This window comes from Oncorhynchus mykiss, chromosome 3 (assembly GCF_057628025.1).
Source record: "Oncorhynchus mykiss isolate SJ-2025 chromosome 3, ASM5762802v1, whole genome shotgun sequence".
NCBI lineage: Eukaryota > Metazoa > Chordata > Actinopteri > Salmoniformes > Salmonidae > Oncorhynchus > Oncorhynchus mykiss.
Window position 1 is genome coordinate 58443293 of NC_143024.1, and position 19599 is coordinate 58462891.

Genomic DNA, 19599 nt, shown 5'->3' on the forward strand with positions numbered 1-19599 from the left:
CTTCCCAGCCACAGTGCATTTATGATGTTCCAGCAACCCATGGTTATTATAACCTACCTGGTTGGGTGAAACCATTTCAGGACGCACAGGAGAGAGCTGTTTTCCAAGAGTGTATAGTAGTAGCGCCACCATGAGCATGATCAATGAAACACGCAATGCGTAATTGGATGGCTGAAAACCCTGCACCTGCCCATTCCATCCAGTCCAATAATGGGGAAAATAAATGCAATTTGGTGAAAAGGTGCAATTTTGGATTCAATATCCAATATTGGTTTACATTTTTATAATGTAGCAGATTTTTTATTTTATATTGTTATTGTCAGTTAATACAGTCTCAACCTCTGTCGAATTCGCGTCGTGACTCTTTAATTTCATAGGTGCGCAGAGTGAACTTGATCTAGCTCGCACGCCGGTGCCGGGTACTCAGGCTCAGAGCTTTTATTTTGGAATCATTCCATTGGCCCATATGGACGTCAAGCCTAAACTCTTTCGTCCCTGCACTCCGGGCTAGCTAATTCAAGTGTACATTATGATCAATACTGTAATGAAACAGCAGGGAGCAGGTCTCGAACCCTCGACATTCTAGCTCGTGCGGCAGGGTCGATTTCCGCGTTTATAAACCCAGGGTCGTTACAATACTTTCACTGACATCTAGTGGATCTCAAATGGTGTATCTAAAACGAATTAATTAATTTAATCTTAATTAATGTATCCTTTAGAAAATACATGCATATATTGCTGTTTTCCAAAGTATATCCAAATGCAATCAATTCTAGTCTGAACTATGCCTTTTTAATTATACTTACTATGCCCAATATTTGACCCGAACTATAGTCTTTGACCTACTGTACATGTACCCTATTGGTATAAATGCCTGACTTTTTACTGTTACGTGTTGTTGGAGCTGAAAGCTGAATGAATGTTCTATTATTGAGATAATAAAGACTTGAAAAATATGCCTACTGTAGCTCATCCCTGGTTCCAAACTAAATCATCAGCAGATGGCAGTATAGTACTTGATGTAGAAAAGTGACACCATTGTATGTAACCTCCTCTCAGAGCATTTAGTATTATTCTGTACACAAATCCGGGAATCTCCAATTAGGATGATACAGTACATTAAGTTTGGTATGGTTACGTTGGACACATGGTTACTTTAGGCAAAAAGAAAAGGTTAGAGGATGGGTGGACATTTAACGTGAACGTCTACCAATCCAAAGGTTGCGAGTTCAAACTCATCATGGACAACTTTAGCGTTTTAGCAACTTTTAAACTACTTCCTACTTTTTAGGTACTTTGCCACATCTTTAGCATGTTAGCTAACTATCCCCCTTAACCCTTTTAAATAACCCTTCGCCTAAACCCGAACCTTAACCCTTTTATCTAACCCTTCCCCTAACCTTAACCATAACCCCTAGCCTAGCTAACGTTAGCCACCTATCTAGAATTTGTAACATCATATCTTCGCAAATTGGTAACATATTGTACATTTTACTCATTCGTAACATATTGTATATTTTGCAAATGTGTAACATATAATACAAATTGTAATTCAAAAACATATCATAAGAAATGAGCGATTGGAATCCAAAAATTAATACATACAATACGAAACATACTAAATGGAGAGTCTCAGATTTACTTACAGAATAATACAAAATGCTCTGAGACCAGTTTGTGGCATGAGAACAGAGCAGTGCTAACATAGTAAACCTAGGTCTAGGTTACAAAACTGGCACTCAAAACATTTTCTGTTCAGTTTTGCTGTGATGAGAATTAGGGCCAGATTGAGAAATGATTCATTCTTCTGGATAATATTGGTTTGTATAAGGTGCCAACTTTGCTCCTAATTTAGGTTGAATTGATTTTGAATTGTTCATACATCAACTCAAATTTTGGAAACACCAAACGACAATCACACAATTTGATCAAAGACTTTATAACTATCTACTGACTATTTAACGTTATAGATCCTACATATTAACTCATTATTAACTGTGTATAAACTACTTATATTTTCAGATATAGCCTACAAATAATTCATACCACGAATATATTATATTATGTATTGTAGGATATTTCAATATGTCGTGTGTAACCTATGTATTTGACTTTTGTGCTTTAGGCTATTTCCCATATGATGCACACTGAAAGAAATACATTTACCAGACGCCCTTGATGCTCAGGATCAGCAGGACTTCCTGATCGACGTGACTTGCAACCAATTACGGATGAATAAAAGGACTATTGCCTCTATAGTTTTCATGGTAGATTGCACCAGAATGTATCGCCTGTCCGTTACCCCGTTATACATTATTCTTTCCGAGAACAGGTGGATACAAAGACATATCATTTTGCGCTGCATAGAATGTTAGAGATTACAGGGGAACTTGTTTAGGCTACAATATATCGGTAGTCTACGTGTCGCGTCGGGGGGACTGCGGTACATCTGAAGACGGACTAGCAAAGACTGTCAAGCAAGGAAGATTGCCAACCAGCAACATCATCGGGACGTAAAATTATGCTCTTCATTCAGATACAGGTTTCCCGTCTGCGGAACATTTGGATTGATAGTTTGATTTACCATTTCAACCATTCAAAAATGATTAGTGAATTACATTAGTGCTGTTAACCCAATGCAACACGTTGCTGGCAAGCGAGAAATCATTGTGCCATTAATTGATTACAATAAGACATATTTTCTGTAAGTATTGTACAAAATGACATGTTTCTTGAATGACGTGCTTTCATATTTCAGCATTCAGACAATGTCATAAGAGATGGCTACAGTAGAAATGTTCATTTGGAATATAGCATGTTCTAGTGTTCCGTCTATTAATTACTAGATTCTAGACTGTCAATTAGATATTGCAGGAATGTAAGGTCCTATATCAGCCTGCTGTTGATATAGGCTGTATCTACAATATTTGTTGTAACATTGTCGCTAAGCTTTCCAATTAGATAATCTTAGTCTTGAATGTAGGAATGATATCGATGAGCTGTAGCCTGGATATACACCTGTCCTTCTGCAGCAGTTTGAAGTCAATACCCTACTCATCCATCATAATGACAAGATTGTTGTGGAGGTCCGATATCAAGGATGACATTTTGCCACACGATTGTTCTAGCAATTTACCTTTCGATATAGTGCTGTGAGGCCGGGTTGGGGGTCATTCAAAAATGGGAAAAATCTTTGACACAAATAGCTTCGCTTTTTTTTTTGCTTCTCTTCACTTATTGAACAGTCATTGAAAACAGATGGCCTATTGTAATTATTGAATTGTCATTTCAGTATTACTTCCTGAATTGACTGCCTTGTATTCAAATTGAACCCAACCCTGCAGTGAGACACTGGTAACAGTTGAAGTGGTAGTAGCCAGTGGGCTCTCAAATAGGTCAACAAGTTAAGTCTCACTTAGCCTATTTGTTACGGACACGTTGTCTTTAGATCAGTTCAGCTGTATAAAGACAACAGATGAATCGATATGTTCCCTTTTAGCCTCTATTTATCGGTCTGCTGCTGAGTGGAGGGAGTGTGCGCTTGGCTTTCCACCATATCACACCCTGTGGGTTGTCTCTCACTTCATAATGGTCTCGATGAATCGAGTGGTACGATACTTACATTACGTCCTCTTCCTGGGGATCTACCGTCCTATAGGTTTTCCGGTCCAACCCTCATAAAGCGTAGCCTCGTACTACCATCCTGATCTCGTGAGCTTGGGATGGATATAAGTGCACAGAATGGGCACCTGGAGGAAAATGGGGGAGGGTCATGCTTTTTCAATTTCAGTCGAGGATTTAGTATTTTCTTTTTTCAATATAGTCCAGGGGAGGGTCATGTACTTTGTAAATAATGAAATGTTGATATTTGTCAGTGTTTTGGAATTTGTTGCTTATTAGGCTATATATCGATGTGTGGCTGATGCCGCCCCGCATCTCTGATTCTTCGCTGGGCGTGCGCCTATAGGCTATTTAGTGTGGTCTCAATCAAATGATCCATAGCCTATAGGCTACGAAGTGCATGCTCGGAGAAGAACAGAACAAAGTTATATTCACAAGATCGCTTCTGGGATGGTGTAAATACAACTAGGCTGCATTAGACACTGCAATGGATATTACAATCCTGAGCCCCGGCCTGCTCTGCTCTTGCTGATTCCATTTTTTTTCGTGTGTGCTGCCTAACCAATGGCTGTGCTGTGTAGGTCTATGATGGCAGTTCAGGAGGAGAGTCAAAGGCTTCTTCTGAAAATAATTTATGATTAGGCCTAGTCCAAATAATCTAGTCTTGCACGCGGACTGGCCTATAGCCTATGCTCTGTTCGGTTTGAGAATGAGAGTGCGAAGCTACATCCTTCTATAGCCGAGGAGACCAAAAAAATTGACTTTGCTTGAAAAGTAATCTAATTCTGTCAGTATCAATTGATTAAAGATATTCACTTTCTGTACAGTAGAAGATGTTTAAACCCAGACAGCTTTTAGGGAAACACTTGTGACCCTCTCAAGTTGGGTTAAGCCATAGAAGAAGAGTAGCCAGCAGTGTCACTAGGTCTACTCTGTCTGGGTAGGTTAACTTGTGGAAGTACCATGCTCAGATTCCTAACGAAGTCTCAGATTCAATTATTTGCAAAAAAGGGGACAGTTTCATTGCAGACAAGGCACACTGATTTAGAATTGGAGAAATATGATCAGATGAACACATGGGCCTATCTCTCTGTCCATTCTTATAATAAATAATGTTCACTCCCTAAGTTCACCAGATCAGGATGGTAGTGTGAGGCTAACCAAAGCACACCTGTTTTTACTAATTAGCTGCTCACCCAGACCTTTAAATAGCTGAATCAGGTATGTTGGGTTACGACTGGACTGAACTTACAGGACGGTATCTCCAGGATGAGAGTTGTGGGGCCCTGCCCAATAGATATGCCACTAAAGTATTCCCTCGTGTACTTTAGTAGCACAGCCCACCTCTTCCCTTTGTTATTGACGTCGTCACAGCACCCCATTGGATCGGAGCGACGGACGGACTTAAGAGGATCAGCCCTCTAGTCCATCCTGATAATCATTTCCTGTCCCCTGAATGCCTAACGCTGAACGATTTGTGCTGATTTATCCTTTTCTGAACATTGTAAAAGATTGGGCTCAAAGTGCTCCCTGTCATAATGCTTATATCAGTGGCCCTGGAGTGTACCTAAGTGAGCTTGTATTAAGAGAAGTTCAGTCTGCTTCTTGAGTGAAGAATCATGTACTTCAGATAATTCTGCATCTGGGATTCCAGAATAAACCAGTCAGAACTGATAGAGGACATTAGAGCTGAATTGCCATTGTTTGAACTTCAGAGCAGCCTTGTTTGATGTGTAGGAGTATGGGTACAGTCAAACAGTAACTGTCAGTGTCAGAGGTGCCCAAAAAATGTTACACTTCTGGCCCGTGGGTTAAAGCGTCAAAGCGTCGCCACGGTCAATAAGGTTTGCGTTGTTCCGACAAGTGTTTTCAGCTGAAATGTATGCTGTAATGAGGGGAGAGACCTTGTTGTAGTGCACTGCTCAACAGACAGGAAATATTCATCCGTGCAGATGGTTGGACTAATGACCCAGCCGCTTCAGAGGGGGAACGCGAGCGTCGCCTCCAGCCTGGTTGGTGGCACCAGACCCAAACATTGCACTCGACAGTTCTAAGCAGATGGCCGCGGGAAAACACAGCAGACATGTTTCCGAGTTTTTTTTTTCTTCTTCTCTCTGCAGAAATTAGCATAGAATTCAATATGATGAAAGTAGCGTGGAGTAAGGTTCCAAGCGGTCTAGTGTTACTAGGCGTTGGTCTCTTTCATTTCAATCAGATTCATGATGTGTTGGAAATGGAGGATTTGAATACCTTATCACCGGAATCTATACATTTTTATGGTTTGCGAAAAGTCTGCAACAGATGACAACATTGCACACAAAGGAGTCTTTATTTTATTAGACTGCCGTTCTCAAGGCCATTTTGGGGCTAATGTCCCACCTTAGATGTCCTGTAAATTTGGTTAAGCTTTGTAGGTCTACTTATGACAGAAAGCGGCCAATGATGAACCATTGTCAGTGTGACTGGTTGTTTACGGGGCTGTGACGCTACTAATAAACATGACTGGGTGACCAGGCTTATTTTTGGAAGCGATAACAGTTAACTCAGGACAGGCTTGTCATCTACTGTGATTGACGAATACAGGAAGCAGAGGGGGATGTTGTGAGCGCAACGACGTTGAGGGAGGGTTGAGGTCAATTATATCTTGCTGAACGGATGGCCATCCATTTTTCATTTCAGAGAGGTCCGATTTTCTCCATGTAGCCCTTATTACAAATAACGTTCACTCCCTAAGTTCACCAGATCAGGATGGTAGTGTGAGGCTAACCAGAGCACACCTGTTTTTACTAATTAGCTGCTCACCCATACCTTTAAATAGCGGAATCAGGTATGTTGGGTTAGGCCTGGACTGAACCTACAGGACGGTATCTTTGTTTTTGGAAGCGATAACAGTCAACTCAGGACAGGCTTGTCATCTACTGTGATGGACGTATACAGGAAGCAGAGAGGGATGTTGTGAGCGCAAAGACTGCACTACGCTGCACCTATGCAGCAGGAGAATGATAAGGAAATGGGAGAGTCAAATTTCCTTCTGGGGATGAGTCTAGAGGGGTGTTATAAGAACCCTCCATTGGCATAGGGCCTTGAGCATATTGGAGGATGATGTGGGTAAACAAAAATGCGCACACACACACACACTTATACACACACACACACACACACCACTTCAACGTACACCAAGGGGGTTTCTGTTTTCAGTTGCATTTTTGCGTGTGGTTATGTGACCGCGTTTATGGAAACTCAATGCCCCACAGAACACTCCAATACCAGAATTTGTGTGTAAGACAGAAATATTTGATAGCCTTTTATGCCATTTAATATGGTCTAATTTCCCCCCGAAACGAAAACGCAAGACTTTGGGATCATGGATAGCTCTTATTGCTTTACAGGATATTTAAAGGGAAAGTACCACAGTGCAGACCTTTCAGTCAAAGCAACCTTCTTGTACATCCTAACATTCGATTGGAGATCAACATTTGTAGGAGGAAAATAGAAAACGTGCAAAGCATGCTCTATTTCAGTTGTGATCTAATCCATCACTATCGTAACAAAGTTGTCAGGTGGATATGAATTAATATTATGAAAAGAGTGTCCATTTTGTTAACATTGTCTATTTATTCTCTTCGGACTGCTTCTTTTAGAGCGGTCTTGTCCGGCACATCTATTGTGATTTTACACACACACAGTTTCATACAGGGAGAATTGAATGCAGCTTGTTGCCTCTGTAAACCAGTAATTCTCCTTAGAGAAAGTCACATTACATAGCAATTTTTTTTTTTCATGTGGAATACTAGTGAGGTGTTCATTTCATTCCATTGAGATTTCTGTTCCGCACAAACATTCTCATTGGACTGAAATCTATCTGCCTGGTCTAGGCAAATCTGCCAATAAACCACAGATGATATGCAGACTCTCTGAGGAAGGAATTAGCTTTCTGCTTTTCTCTCTCAAATGGAAAAATACCAAGTCATTGTCAACAACCGTGTTCCATACCAAAAGACATGTTCAAAGGAAGTTAGCTGTTGGTGGAAGCTGTATGGTGAAATCAATGAATTCTCCTCAGTTTCATTGTCACAATGTTCACTCTTAACATTTCATCAATTAAATGGTTTTTTTTCATTTCTCAAAGTTCTCCCTCCAACCAGGTCTGTGTGTTTTTCTCTCCTCTCTCTGTAGTGGGATGACATCCCGGTGTGTCTCCCCTCCGTTACCTTGTTTAGTCTCCAGAGTTCCTGCTTTCTGTCAGGGGCCAGCCTGCTGATTCCTCTCTGCCGCCACGTCACGTCACGGGGGGCCGATGCGGCGTTTCGTATACTGTAAGGTGGTGCTGACCACCTCGCTTGTCTGGGTGCTGGTGGATGTCTTCCTGCTGCTCTACTTCAGTGAATGTAACAAATGTGACGACAGGAAGGACCACTCACTGCTGCCTGCTCTCAGAGGTGAGCCCGAAATTGAATCAACTTTATTAATCCCATGAGGTGAAAGGTGAACTTTAGGTTTCTCACCAGCAAGACACAAACAACAACACCAAAAGCATACGTCAGAGACGCATAGACAATGCACCGATGGTTGGTGAAACAAGCACAACTGATGACTTCCATAGAAGCCAATGGATTTGATACTATAGTCTTAAAACCTAATCAAACATACATTAGAGCGTTTGATCTGTAGATGTGGGTTTGTGGCCCTGTGAAACAGTCACCATGACTCAGGCTAGACAGACATTTATTTGACACAGATTTGCCAGCTCGACACGGTAGTCCAACTCAAACAAGTAATTGTCCGATGTAAACACTGTAGTCCTATTCAAATTACACTATTCTCATGCTATTACTTTTGGGAAGTTTGGAGAACAAACACCAAAGTAACTTCAAAGAAAAGCAATGGAGTTACTAATAAACTTGTTGAATCTCAGCCTGGGTGCACAATTAAGAGAAAAACACTTGAGAATGAGAAAAGGGGTTGAGTTTCAAATGGCACCCTATTCCCTGTATACTACACTACTTTTGACCAGCGTTCATAGGGCTCTGGCTGAAGCTAGTGCACTTTATAGGGAATAGGGTACCATTTGGGATACACTATGCCTTGATCCAACTGTTGGCTTCAGTTGGATCTTCCGTATCCCTGTTTAATCAAGCTTATCCACAGGAGTGTCCTTTCCTTCTCTGGCCCAGTATTTCCCGACATGGCCTTTCCAGTAAGCAGGTTTACAAGTGGCCCGCTAAGCTGCTTTCAAGGTTGGAATTGGGGAGAAACCTCTGCCAGAATGGAGCTAAAAAGTTACGTGGCCTTCTCGATTCCAGACTCATTTCCATCACAACAAGTGCCTGAAGTTAGAGTACATACGAGTTACTTATGCTCTTAGTTGAATTGAAATGGTGTTATCCGGTTTGGCACATGCGCTCAGCATTGAGGTCATTTTCCGACTAAATATGTCAGTGTAAGCTTTTGGGGGAATTAATGGCTTAGGATTTTGGCAGTCTGTCACCCATTCTCTCTGTTGCTTTAAGAGGCTCCAATGAACATCGTAAAATGTATTTGGTTGGCCTAATGGTCTTTGATCCTTGTATTACACATGTTAATATTATTTAGTTTAGGCCTTTTTTTACATTCTTAAAGGGATAGTTCACCAGTATGTCATTATGTCATTTGGGTGAATCCCTTAAATAAAGTAATAGACCATTCTTGATACACACAGGAAACTGTTGAGTGATGCAGTTCTTGACACAAACCGGTGCGCCTGGCACCTACTACCATACCCTATTCAATGATGATCTTTTTGGCCTTCCTGTGACATCGGGTGCTGTAGGTGTCATGGAGGGCAGATAGTTTGCCTTTAGTGATGCGTTGTGCAGACCACACCACCCTCTGGAGAGCCTTGCGGTTGAGGGCGGTGCAGTTACCATACCAGGCTGTGATACAGCCTGATAGGATGCTCTCGATTGTGCATCTGTAAAAATTTGTCAGGGTTTTGGGTGACAAGCCAAATTTCTTCAGCCTCCTGAGGTTTAGGAGGCACTGTTGCGCCTTCTTCACCTCACTGTCTGTGTGGGTGGACCATTTCAGTTTGCCTGATGTGTACGCGGAGGAACTTAAAACGTTCCACCTTCTCCACTGCTGTCCCTTCGATGTGGATAGGGGGGTGCTCCCTCTGCTGTTTCCTGAAGTCCACGATCATCTCCTTTGTTTTGTTGACCTTAAGTGAGAGGTTATTTTCCTGACACCACACTCCGAGTGCCCTCATCCCTCAGTCTCGTCATTGTTGGCAATCAAGCACACTACTGTTGTGTCATCTGCAAACTTAATGATTGAGTTGGAGGTGTGCATGGCCACGCAATCGTGGGTGAACAGGGAGTACAGGAGGGGGCTGAGCACACACCCTTGTGGGGCCCCAGTGTTGAGGTTCAGCGAAGTGGAGATGTTGTTTCCTACCTTCACCACCTGGGGGCGGCCCGTCAGAAAGTCTAGGACCCAATTGCACAGGGCGGGGTTGAGGCCCAGGACCTCCAGTTTGATGATGAGCTTGGTGGGTACTATGGTGTTGAATGCTGAGCTGTAGTCAATGAACAGCATTCTTACATACAGTTGGGCAAAAAAGTATTTAGTCAGCCACCAATTGTGCAAGTTCTCCCACTTAAAAAGATGAAAGGCCTGTAATTTTCATCATAGGTACACTTCAACTATGACAGACAAAATGAGAAAAAAAATCTAGAAAATCACATTGTAGGATTTTTTATGAATTTGCAAATTATGGTGGAAAATAAGTATTTGGTCACCTACAAACAAGCAAGATTTCAGGCTCTCACAGACCTGTAACTTCTTCTTTAAGAGGCTCCTCTGTCCTCCACTCTTTACCTGTATTTACCTGTACAGTCACACTCCAAACTCCACTATGGCCAAGACCAAAGAGCTGTCAAAGGACACCAGAAACAAAATTGTAGACCTGCACCAGGCTGTGAAGACTGAATCTGCAACAGGTAAGCAGCTTGGTTTGAAGAAATCAACTGCGGGAGCAATTATTAGGAAATGGAAGACATACAAGACCACTGATAATCTCCCTCGATCTGGGGCTCCACGCAAGATCTCACCTCGTGGGGTCAAAATGATCACAAGAACGGTGAGCAAAAATTCCAGAACCACACGGGGGGACCTAGTGAATGACCTGCAGAGAGCTGGGACCAAAGTAACAAAGCCTACCATCAGTAACACACTACGCCGCCAGGGACTCAAATCCTGCAGTGCCAGACGTGTCCCCCTGCTTAAGCCAGTACATGTCCAGGCCCGTCTGAAGTTTGCTAGAGAGCATTTGGATGATCCAGAAGAAGATTGGGAGAATGTCATATGGTCAGATGAAACCAAAATATAACTTTTTGGTAAAAACTCAACTCGTCGTGTTTGGAGGACAAAGAATGCTGAGTTGCATCCAAAGAACACCATACCTACTGTCAAGCATGGGGGTGGAAACATCATGCTTTGGGGCTGTTTTTCTGCAAAGGGCCCAGGACGACTGATCCGTGTAAAGGAAAGAATGAATGGGGCCATGTATCGGGGGATTTTGAGTGAAAACCTCCTTCCATCAGCAAGGGTATTGGAGATGAAACGTGGCTGGGTCTTTCAGCATGACAATGATCCCAAACACATCGCCCGGGCAACGAAGGAGTGGCTTCATAAGAAGCATTTCAAGGTCCTGGAGTGGCCTAGCCAGTCTCCAGATCTCAACCCCATAGAAAATCTTTGGAGGGAGTTGAAAGTCCACGTTGCCCAGCAACAGCCCCAAAACATCACTGCTCTAGAGGAGATCTGCATGGAGGAATGGGCCAAAATACCAGCAACAGTGTGTGAAAACCTTGCAGAAAACGTTTGATCTCTGTCATTGCCAACAAAGGGTATATATATATAACAAAGTATTGAGATAAACTTTTGTTATTGACCAAATACTTATTTTCCACCATAATTTGCAAATAAATTCATTTAAAATCCTACAATGTGATTTTCTGGATTTTTTTCCCCCTCATTTTGTCTGTCATAGTTGAAGTGTACCTATGATTAAAATTCTCATCATCTCATCTCAGCCTCTCTCATCTTTTTAAGTGGGAGAACTTGCACAAATGGTGGCTGACTAAATATTTTTTTGCCCCACTGTAGGTATTTCTCTTGTCAGATGGGATAGGGCAGTGTGCAGCATGATGGCGATTGCATCGTCTGTGGACCTGTTGGGGCGGTATGCAAACTGAAGTGGGTCTAGGGTGGCGGTGATATGTATTACACCCGCGCGTGGTGCAATCAATATGCTGATAAAATTTAGGTAACCTTGTTCTCAAATTTGCTTTGTTAAAATCCCCAGCTACAATAAATGCAGCCTCAGGATATATGGTTTACATAGAGTCCAGTGAAGTTCCTTGAGGGCCGTCTTGGTGTCTGCTTGAGGGGGAATGTACACCGCTATGACGATAATTGACGAGAATTCTCTTGGGAGATAATATGACTAGCATGCGTCCCCGCCCTTCCTCTTCCCAGAGAGGAGAATATCCCTGCCGGCGCGATGCATGGAGAAGCCCGGTGGCTGAACCGATTCCGACAACATATCCCGAGAGAGCTATGTTTCCGTGAAACAGAGAATGTTACAATCTCTGATGTCTCTCTGGAAGGCAACCCTTGCTCGAATTTCATCTACCTTGTTGACAAGAGACTGGACATTGGCGAGTAGTATACTCAATCCATGTCTCAATTGTATCAAGGCTTAAAAATCCTTCTTTAACCTGTCTCCTCCCCTTAATTTACACTGATTGAAGTGACATCAATAAGGGATCACAGCGTTCACCTGCATTCACCTTGTCAGTCTGTCACGGAAAGAGTGTGCTTAATGCTTTGTATGCTCAGTGTATGACTACAATACATTTATATACTGCAGTTTCTGTGTAGTATTGTATAATTTGTATTTTATTGTGTAGCAAAACATGTCTTTTACACATGTTGGTTTTAGATCGGATGATTACCTATGATATCCATTTGTGGTAATTATGCAACCAAATGTATTACATCAATCTACATGCCTTACAATATTATACAACCATACAAGCACCACACTATGACTAAGGAATCACAACTTATGAAGTCCTACAGTAAGCCATATGGATTGGATCACTCTCAATTGCATTATATCTAATTTGGACAAGTGGACGCCGATTCTAGCGTGTACACAATCTAGTCAATAGTGGACTTTTAAAGAATGTTTGATTCCAGGTGAGGGTAGGTACACCTCAGCGGTGGCTCGGTCTATGTTGGGTACTGCATGAAGTTATGATTTGAGTGTTATTAGTTGTATATCCTGTCAATACGACACATGATATGCACCGTCCAATGAAATGCTTACTTGCAGGTTCCTTCGACATTGCAACAAGAAATAAAAGATAAGAGTACCAACAGAAAGGAAACGGGTGCCGTTTGACGTTAAACCCAACAAAAAGGTTGACGAAAGCTGTGCAAGAGGGTAAAGCGTTTGGTCATGGGTAAGCCATTGTAGCAGACGTCAGAAGTATTCAGTAACCACCGACTTCACTAAATAGCTTATTGATTTTATTAATCAGTTATGTACATGTAGTCAGCATTGTTTGTTCCCAGAACATTCTGTGCCATCTCTTGGTGTACAGTGGAACTGTACAGTGGCTCCTATAAAATAATGTCCTCTAGTTTAGACAGAATTATGTTTTTCTGTTTTTGAAGCTATCAAAAATACATAAAACAATACTGACCACATTGTGTTTCAAACCTTCTATAATCTTGGAATTTAGGATATACTTACAGAAAAATGCCAATTGTCCTAGCAGTGTGTTTGTGTAAGCACTAAGTCAGCAGTGTCAATTTCCTTTCAATTCGTGCCACATTAAGACCTAGACAACCAAGTGAGGGGAGTTCCTAACTAATTAATGACCTTAATTCATCAATCAAGTACAAGGGAAGAGCGCAAACCCACAGTCACTTGGCCCTCCAGGAATTGAGTTTGATACCCTTGCACTAAGCCAATTGAGTGACTTCACCAAGTGCTAGCCCTTTATAGTGCACTACTTTTGACCAGAGCCCTACAGGGTCCTTGGTCAAAGTTAGTGATCTAAATAGGGAGCCGTATGAGATGCATCCAGTCTCTTAACGCAGCAACCTTGTACAGGCTACAAAGTCCCCTTCCACTCTACAAAGTAAAATAAGCATAGAAATGGCTTGAGGATGTTGGAAATCAAGCTAAGATCATATAATATAATCAGAGCCGCCTGCAGATCAATGTGATATCCCACATTGCTTGAGCCTTTGCTCCCACTTGATAAGCAGGCTTCACAGCCTTTCTGGAGAGAATCAATGATTCCAATTTGAGTTTGAAAATCACATTGGGAACTGCTGATGGAAACCAAAAGAGCACAGTTCTTTTGAAATGGAAAACAAAATGTAAAATTACTTCAATTGCCATTTGAGTAATTTAGCAGATGCTTCTATCCAGAGTGACTTAGTTAATGCATTAATCTTAAGCTAGGTTCGACAACATACAGGCATAGTAAACAGCTACTTTATTGAGGAAAAGTATATCAGCAAAGTCAGAGCTAGACATCCAAGATGCCGACATCCAAGATGAGATATCTGCCAGGCACGAAGAGATGAACGTCACCACCTGGGTGACAGAAGGAGGGATGGAGAAAATTAGTTGAGTGTCATCCGCATAGCAATGATAGAGACCATGTGAGAACATGATGTAGCCGAGTGACTTGGTGTATAGAGAGGGCCTAGAACTTATCAAGGGGTCAAGCTCATTGAGGAACTCTCCCAGGGCACCTGCTGGGCGATAGATGAAAGCAATATTAAGCCTGAGTGGACAAGTGACAGCATATAATTAAAATGAGATGGATTTGAAAGAGAGAATGAAAATCTCCAGTTTTGAGAAATTAGTAGCCCACAACCGCGACGACCAGATGCTTTCGGACTATGAGAGAAAATGTAGTCAGATGGAGAAGCAGTGTTCTCTGGGGTTATCCATGTCTCCGTCAGGGGCCCCCCCCAAAAAAAACAAATCAAGGGATTGAATGGCAGCATAAACTGAGATGAACTCTGCGTTCTTGACCGCAGATCAGGCAGTTCCAAACATTGCCAGAGACCCAAAATTGCACAGAGGTTGTGAGCGCAGGGTACACTAAATTAGAAGGGATGTAGCCAAGGTGTGGGGATAGTCTATAAAGCCTACAGGGGAGAGGAGTGTACAGGTATCGAAAACACATACGGTAGTTACCAAAAATACAACAACAAAAAAGCTACATGAGATCAGGAAAATCAATAGGTAAGATACTCTTTCCTTCCTCGAACAACTCGGCAGAACCGTCTCCGTTTCAGCGATGAGACCACCGCTAATACGGCCGCCGTTTGGAAACCAGTGGAGACTGAAGTACTAACACTCATTTCTAATTGCCTAGCAGGGGTGAAGAGCACAACCCCCCCCCCCCCCCAACGTACTAATTGCTGATTGCCTCGGAGAGGAGAAACCACTCCCCCTCCAGTACAGCCACTGATTACCAAACAAGTCACAAATTGCCCTGCCCCTCGATCCTGGTTGATGTGTCAACAATCATCTGCAGCATATGAGCAGTCAGCAGTTCACACAGCAAGTAGGCCTCTGGGAAGACGGGCAGCACTTCAAGTAGGTGGCCCTAGCTAGCAAAAAAGACGGTACTAGACCGCAGCAGATAAAGACAAAAAATATCAGGAGTCCTCTAGCTATAGAATGGCGCACCACATAGCCGCTGTTGCAGTAAGCTCTTAGCACTGTCACTTGTGGATTGCAATACTGGATACTGTATTCGTACTTATTTGTCCATTTAATAACTCAACAAAAGTTTTAAGTAGGCTAATCGATTAATCTCCATTTATGTCCCCCCCAAAACTGTAAACAGATGTTTTACAGGAAAGAGGAATGAAAGAATAGAGCACTCTTGTTTTTGCTCAACACTATTGACCGTGTCTCTACAGACCCGTTGTATGTGAGTGTGAAGACCGTGAAGCAGTAATTGCTGACAAAATCACTGGACAAGGACTAGGGCTGAAGTTACTGTTGTCGTGGTCCATGTCAGGTGGTCAGTAATGGGTTTGTTGGGCTGAAGAGCCAGAGAAAAGGGCAGATGCCACAGTCATTTTTTTTATTTCTAAGCCCGTGGATAATATTGAGCAGTTCACTTGAACTTGTGAGGATACTGTGCGTGTTTTCATATAGAAATCATGACATTGGTGGGTGTCTGGTCACCTGGAGGCTCTCTCTCTCTATCTCTCTCTGATAAACACTGTCGTGAAAAGAGCACGACAATGCCTCTTCCCGCTCCGGAGGCTGAAAATATTTTGCACGGGCCCTCAGATCCTCAAAAAGTTCTACTGCTGCACCATTGAGAGCATCTTGACTGGCTGCATCACCGCTTGGTATGGAAAATGCTTGGCATCCGCCCGCAAGGCACTACAGAGGGTAGTGCGTACTGCGCGCTACATCACTGGGGCCGAGCTCCCTGACATCAAGGATCTCTATACTCTATGTCAGAGGAAGGCCCCAAAAAGGCTCAAAGACTCCAGCCACCCAAGCCACAGACTGGTCTCTGCTACAGCACGGCAAGCGGTACCAATGCACCAAGTCTGGAACCAACAAGACCCTGAACAGCTTCTTCCCCCAAGTCATAAGAATTCTCAACAAGACTTCTAAATAGCTAATCAAATTGCTACCTGCAAATGGTTACCTCTGTTGCACTGACTCTATGCACACACACTGTACTCTACCCACAGTCTCACACATACTTACACTGACACCCCAACACACACGCGCACACACACCATATGTTTCAAGTTATTAGTTGTGTTGTATGTACAGGATATACATGGTATACACCGTTCAACTAAATGCTTACTTGCAGGTTCCTTCTCGACAATACAATAACAATAAGAAATAATATAAGAGAATAAAACGAACATAAATTAAATGGGTGCCATTTTACGTTAAACCCAACAAAAATGTTTCCATTACGAATTGGATTCGATGAAAGCTGTGCAAGACAGCAAGGGTTTGGTAATGGGTAAGCCATTGTAGCAGGCGTCAGAAGTATACAATAGTTACCGAAATCACCTACTCAATAAGCAAATAGCATATTGATTTTATGAATAAATTATGTAGACATAGTCAGCATGTCAACATTGTCGGTTTCCCAGAACATTCTGTGCCATCTCTGGGTGTACAGTAGAACTGAATAGCTCATCCTGTAAAGCCTCAAAAACAGAAATAGATCATTCTATCAAAAATACATAACACAATTCTGACCACATTGTGTTTCAAACCTTCTATAATCTTGGAATTTAAGATATAGTCACTTATCAAATGGATACCCGGACTACCTGGCACTGATTATGTACACACAGTCTCACACATACTTACACTGACACACTGAAGATAGCCCTATTTGGTAAAAGACCAAGTCCATATTATGGCAAGAACAGCTCAAATAAGCAAAGAGAAACGAAAGCCCATCATTACTTTAAGACATGAAGGTCAGTCAATGTGGAACATTTCAAGATCTTTGAAAGTTTCCTCAAGTGCAATCGCAGAAACCATCAAGCGCTATGATGAAACTGGCTCTCACGAGGACCGCCACAGGAAAGGAAGACGCAGAGTTACCTCTGCTGCAGAGGATAAGTCCATTAGAGTTAACTGCACCTCAAATTGCAGCCCAAATAAATGCTTCACAGAGTTCAAGTAACAGACACATCTAAACTGTTCAGAGGAGACTGTGTGAATCAGACCTTCATGGTTGAATTGCTGCAAAGAAACCACTACTAAAATACAATAATAAGAAGAGACTTGATTGGGCCAAGAAACACGAACAATGGACATTAGACCAGTGGAACTCTGTCCTTTGGTCTGATGAGTCCAAATTTGAGATTTTTGGTTCCAACCGCCATGTCTTTGTGAGACGCAGAGTAGGTGAACGGATTATCTTCTCATGTGTGGTTCCCACCGTGAAGCATGGAGGAGGAGGTGTGATGGTGTGGGGGTCCTTGGCTGGTGACACTGTCTGTGATGTATTTAGAATTCAAGGCACACTTAACCAGCATGGCTACCACAGCATTCTGAAGTGATACGCCATCCCATCTGGTTTGCTCTTAGTGGGACAAAAAACATTTTTTCAACAGGACAATGACCCAAAACACACCTCCAGGCTGTGTAAGGGCAATTTGACCAAGGAGAGTGATGGAGTGCTGCATCAGATGACCTGGCCTCCACAATCACCCAACCTCAACCCAATTGAGATGGTTTGGGATGAGTTGGACTGCAGAGTGAAGGAAAAGGAGCCAAAGAGTGCTCAGCATATTTGGGAACTCCTACAAGACTGTTGGAAAAGCATTCCTCGTGAAGCTGGTTGAGAGAATGCCAAGAGTGTGCAAAGCTGTCATCAAGGCAAAGGGTGGCCGTTTTGAAGAATGTCAAATTTCAAATATATTTTGATTTGTTTAGCACTTTTTTGGCTACGACATGATTCCATATGTTTTATTTTATAGTGTTGACGTCTTCACCATTATTCTACAATGTAGAAAATACTACAAATAAAGAAAAACCCTTGAATGAGTAGGTGTGTCCAAACCTTTGACTGGTACTGTATGTGTACAGTACAATTACCTTGTACCCCTGCACAACAACTCGTTGCTGGTACTCCCTATGTATATCCATGTTATTTTCTCCTCCCTATGTTTAACCATGTTATTTTCTACTCCCTTATATATAACCATGTTATTTTCTACTCCCCTATATATAACCATGTTATTTTCTTCTCCCTATGTTTAACCATGTTATTTTCTACTCCCCTATATATAACCATGCTATTTTCTTCTCCCTATGTTTAACCATGTTATTTTCTTCTCCCCTATATATAGCCATGTTATTTTCTTCTCCCCTATATATATATATATTTTTTTTTACTTTTTATTTGTTATTCTCTGTGTATTTTCTTCCTCGTGTCACTATTTACATTTTTTAATTAACATTTTATCTTCAACTCTGCATTGTTGGAAAAGGACCTGTAAAGTAAACATTTCACTGTTAGTCTACCCCTGTTGTTTTACGACGCATGTGACAAATAACATTGGATTGATTTGATGTACTGTCTCATGAGAAAGAGCGAGACTAGGAACAATGTTCGGTCTCATAAGTCCCTCAGTTGAAGCTGTAATGTTTGTTACCTCCCGATACATTTAGACCCTTTTTCAATCAGTGAGGTTACAAATATAGTATGTTTCAGACAGTATGGCTGGCCTTTCAGCTCTTTGTGCACCATTTATCTAAAGTAGTGTCTGTACAAATAGATTGATGGATGATCTGAGTGGCTGTGGTGGGCATGTGTTAGATGGATAGTTCATTGAATAATCCAGCTCAGCTCTCTCTGCAAGCCCATCGGGTTTAAGCCATTGTCCTAATGGAGGGTGTCACCACCGAGAAGAACCTCGATCAGATCAGAGTCTAAACCTCCACCAGCCCAGCATTGGAGCTCTAGGAGGGTTGACTGGGGATGCGTCCCAAATGCACCCTATTCCCTTCATCGTGTACTACTTTTGACCAGGGCCCGTTGGGCTCTGGTCAAAAGTAGCACACTGTAAAGGGAATAGGGTGCCATTTGGAATGCGAAATGGGAATCCTCTTAACCTGGGGCCTTTTGAGCAAATGTGAATGGTCCCCCATGGAAATCACTCCCTCTGGTTTAAGAGATTATCGGAGTGCGGAGCATAAATCCACTGGAGATTATTTACCTTTGGATAATTGTGAAGCATTGTGGAGCGGTGTGCAGCAGAGGCAGCTTGTTTTCAAGGCTTTAATGGATCTTCAGTAATGCTGATTGATCAGATATATGAGCTGATATTTTTAAACAGCAATGAGGGCTGCTGTTGTAACGCTCTCATTACTTCCTCATTCATCAGTGAGAG

The 19599-nt window shown here is 42.2% G+C and overlaps 1 protein-coding gene across 3 annotated transcripts in view; it reads left to right on the top strand.

Moving 5' to 3' along the window:
* Window positions 1–2184: 2184 nt before the first annotated feature.
* Window positions 2185–19599, top strand: part of LOC110520045 (polypeptide N-acetylgalactosaminyltransferase 13) — a 56629-nt gene continuing 39214 nt past the window's right edge. For all 3 annotated transcript variants that reach the window (XM_036974307.2, XM_036974308.2, XM_090229634.1), the window contains exons 1-2: window positions 2185–2704; window positions 7798–8060. In XM_036974307.2, coding sequence (XP_036830202.1) covers window positions 7919–8060 — 142 coding nt within the window. In that variant the 5' untranslated portion in view covers window positions 2185–2704; window positions 7798–7918. The remainder of the gene's footprint in view (window positions 2705–7797; window positions 8061–19599) is intronic.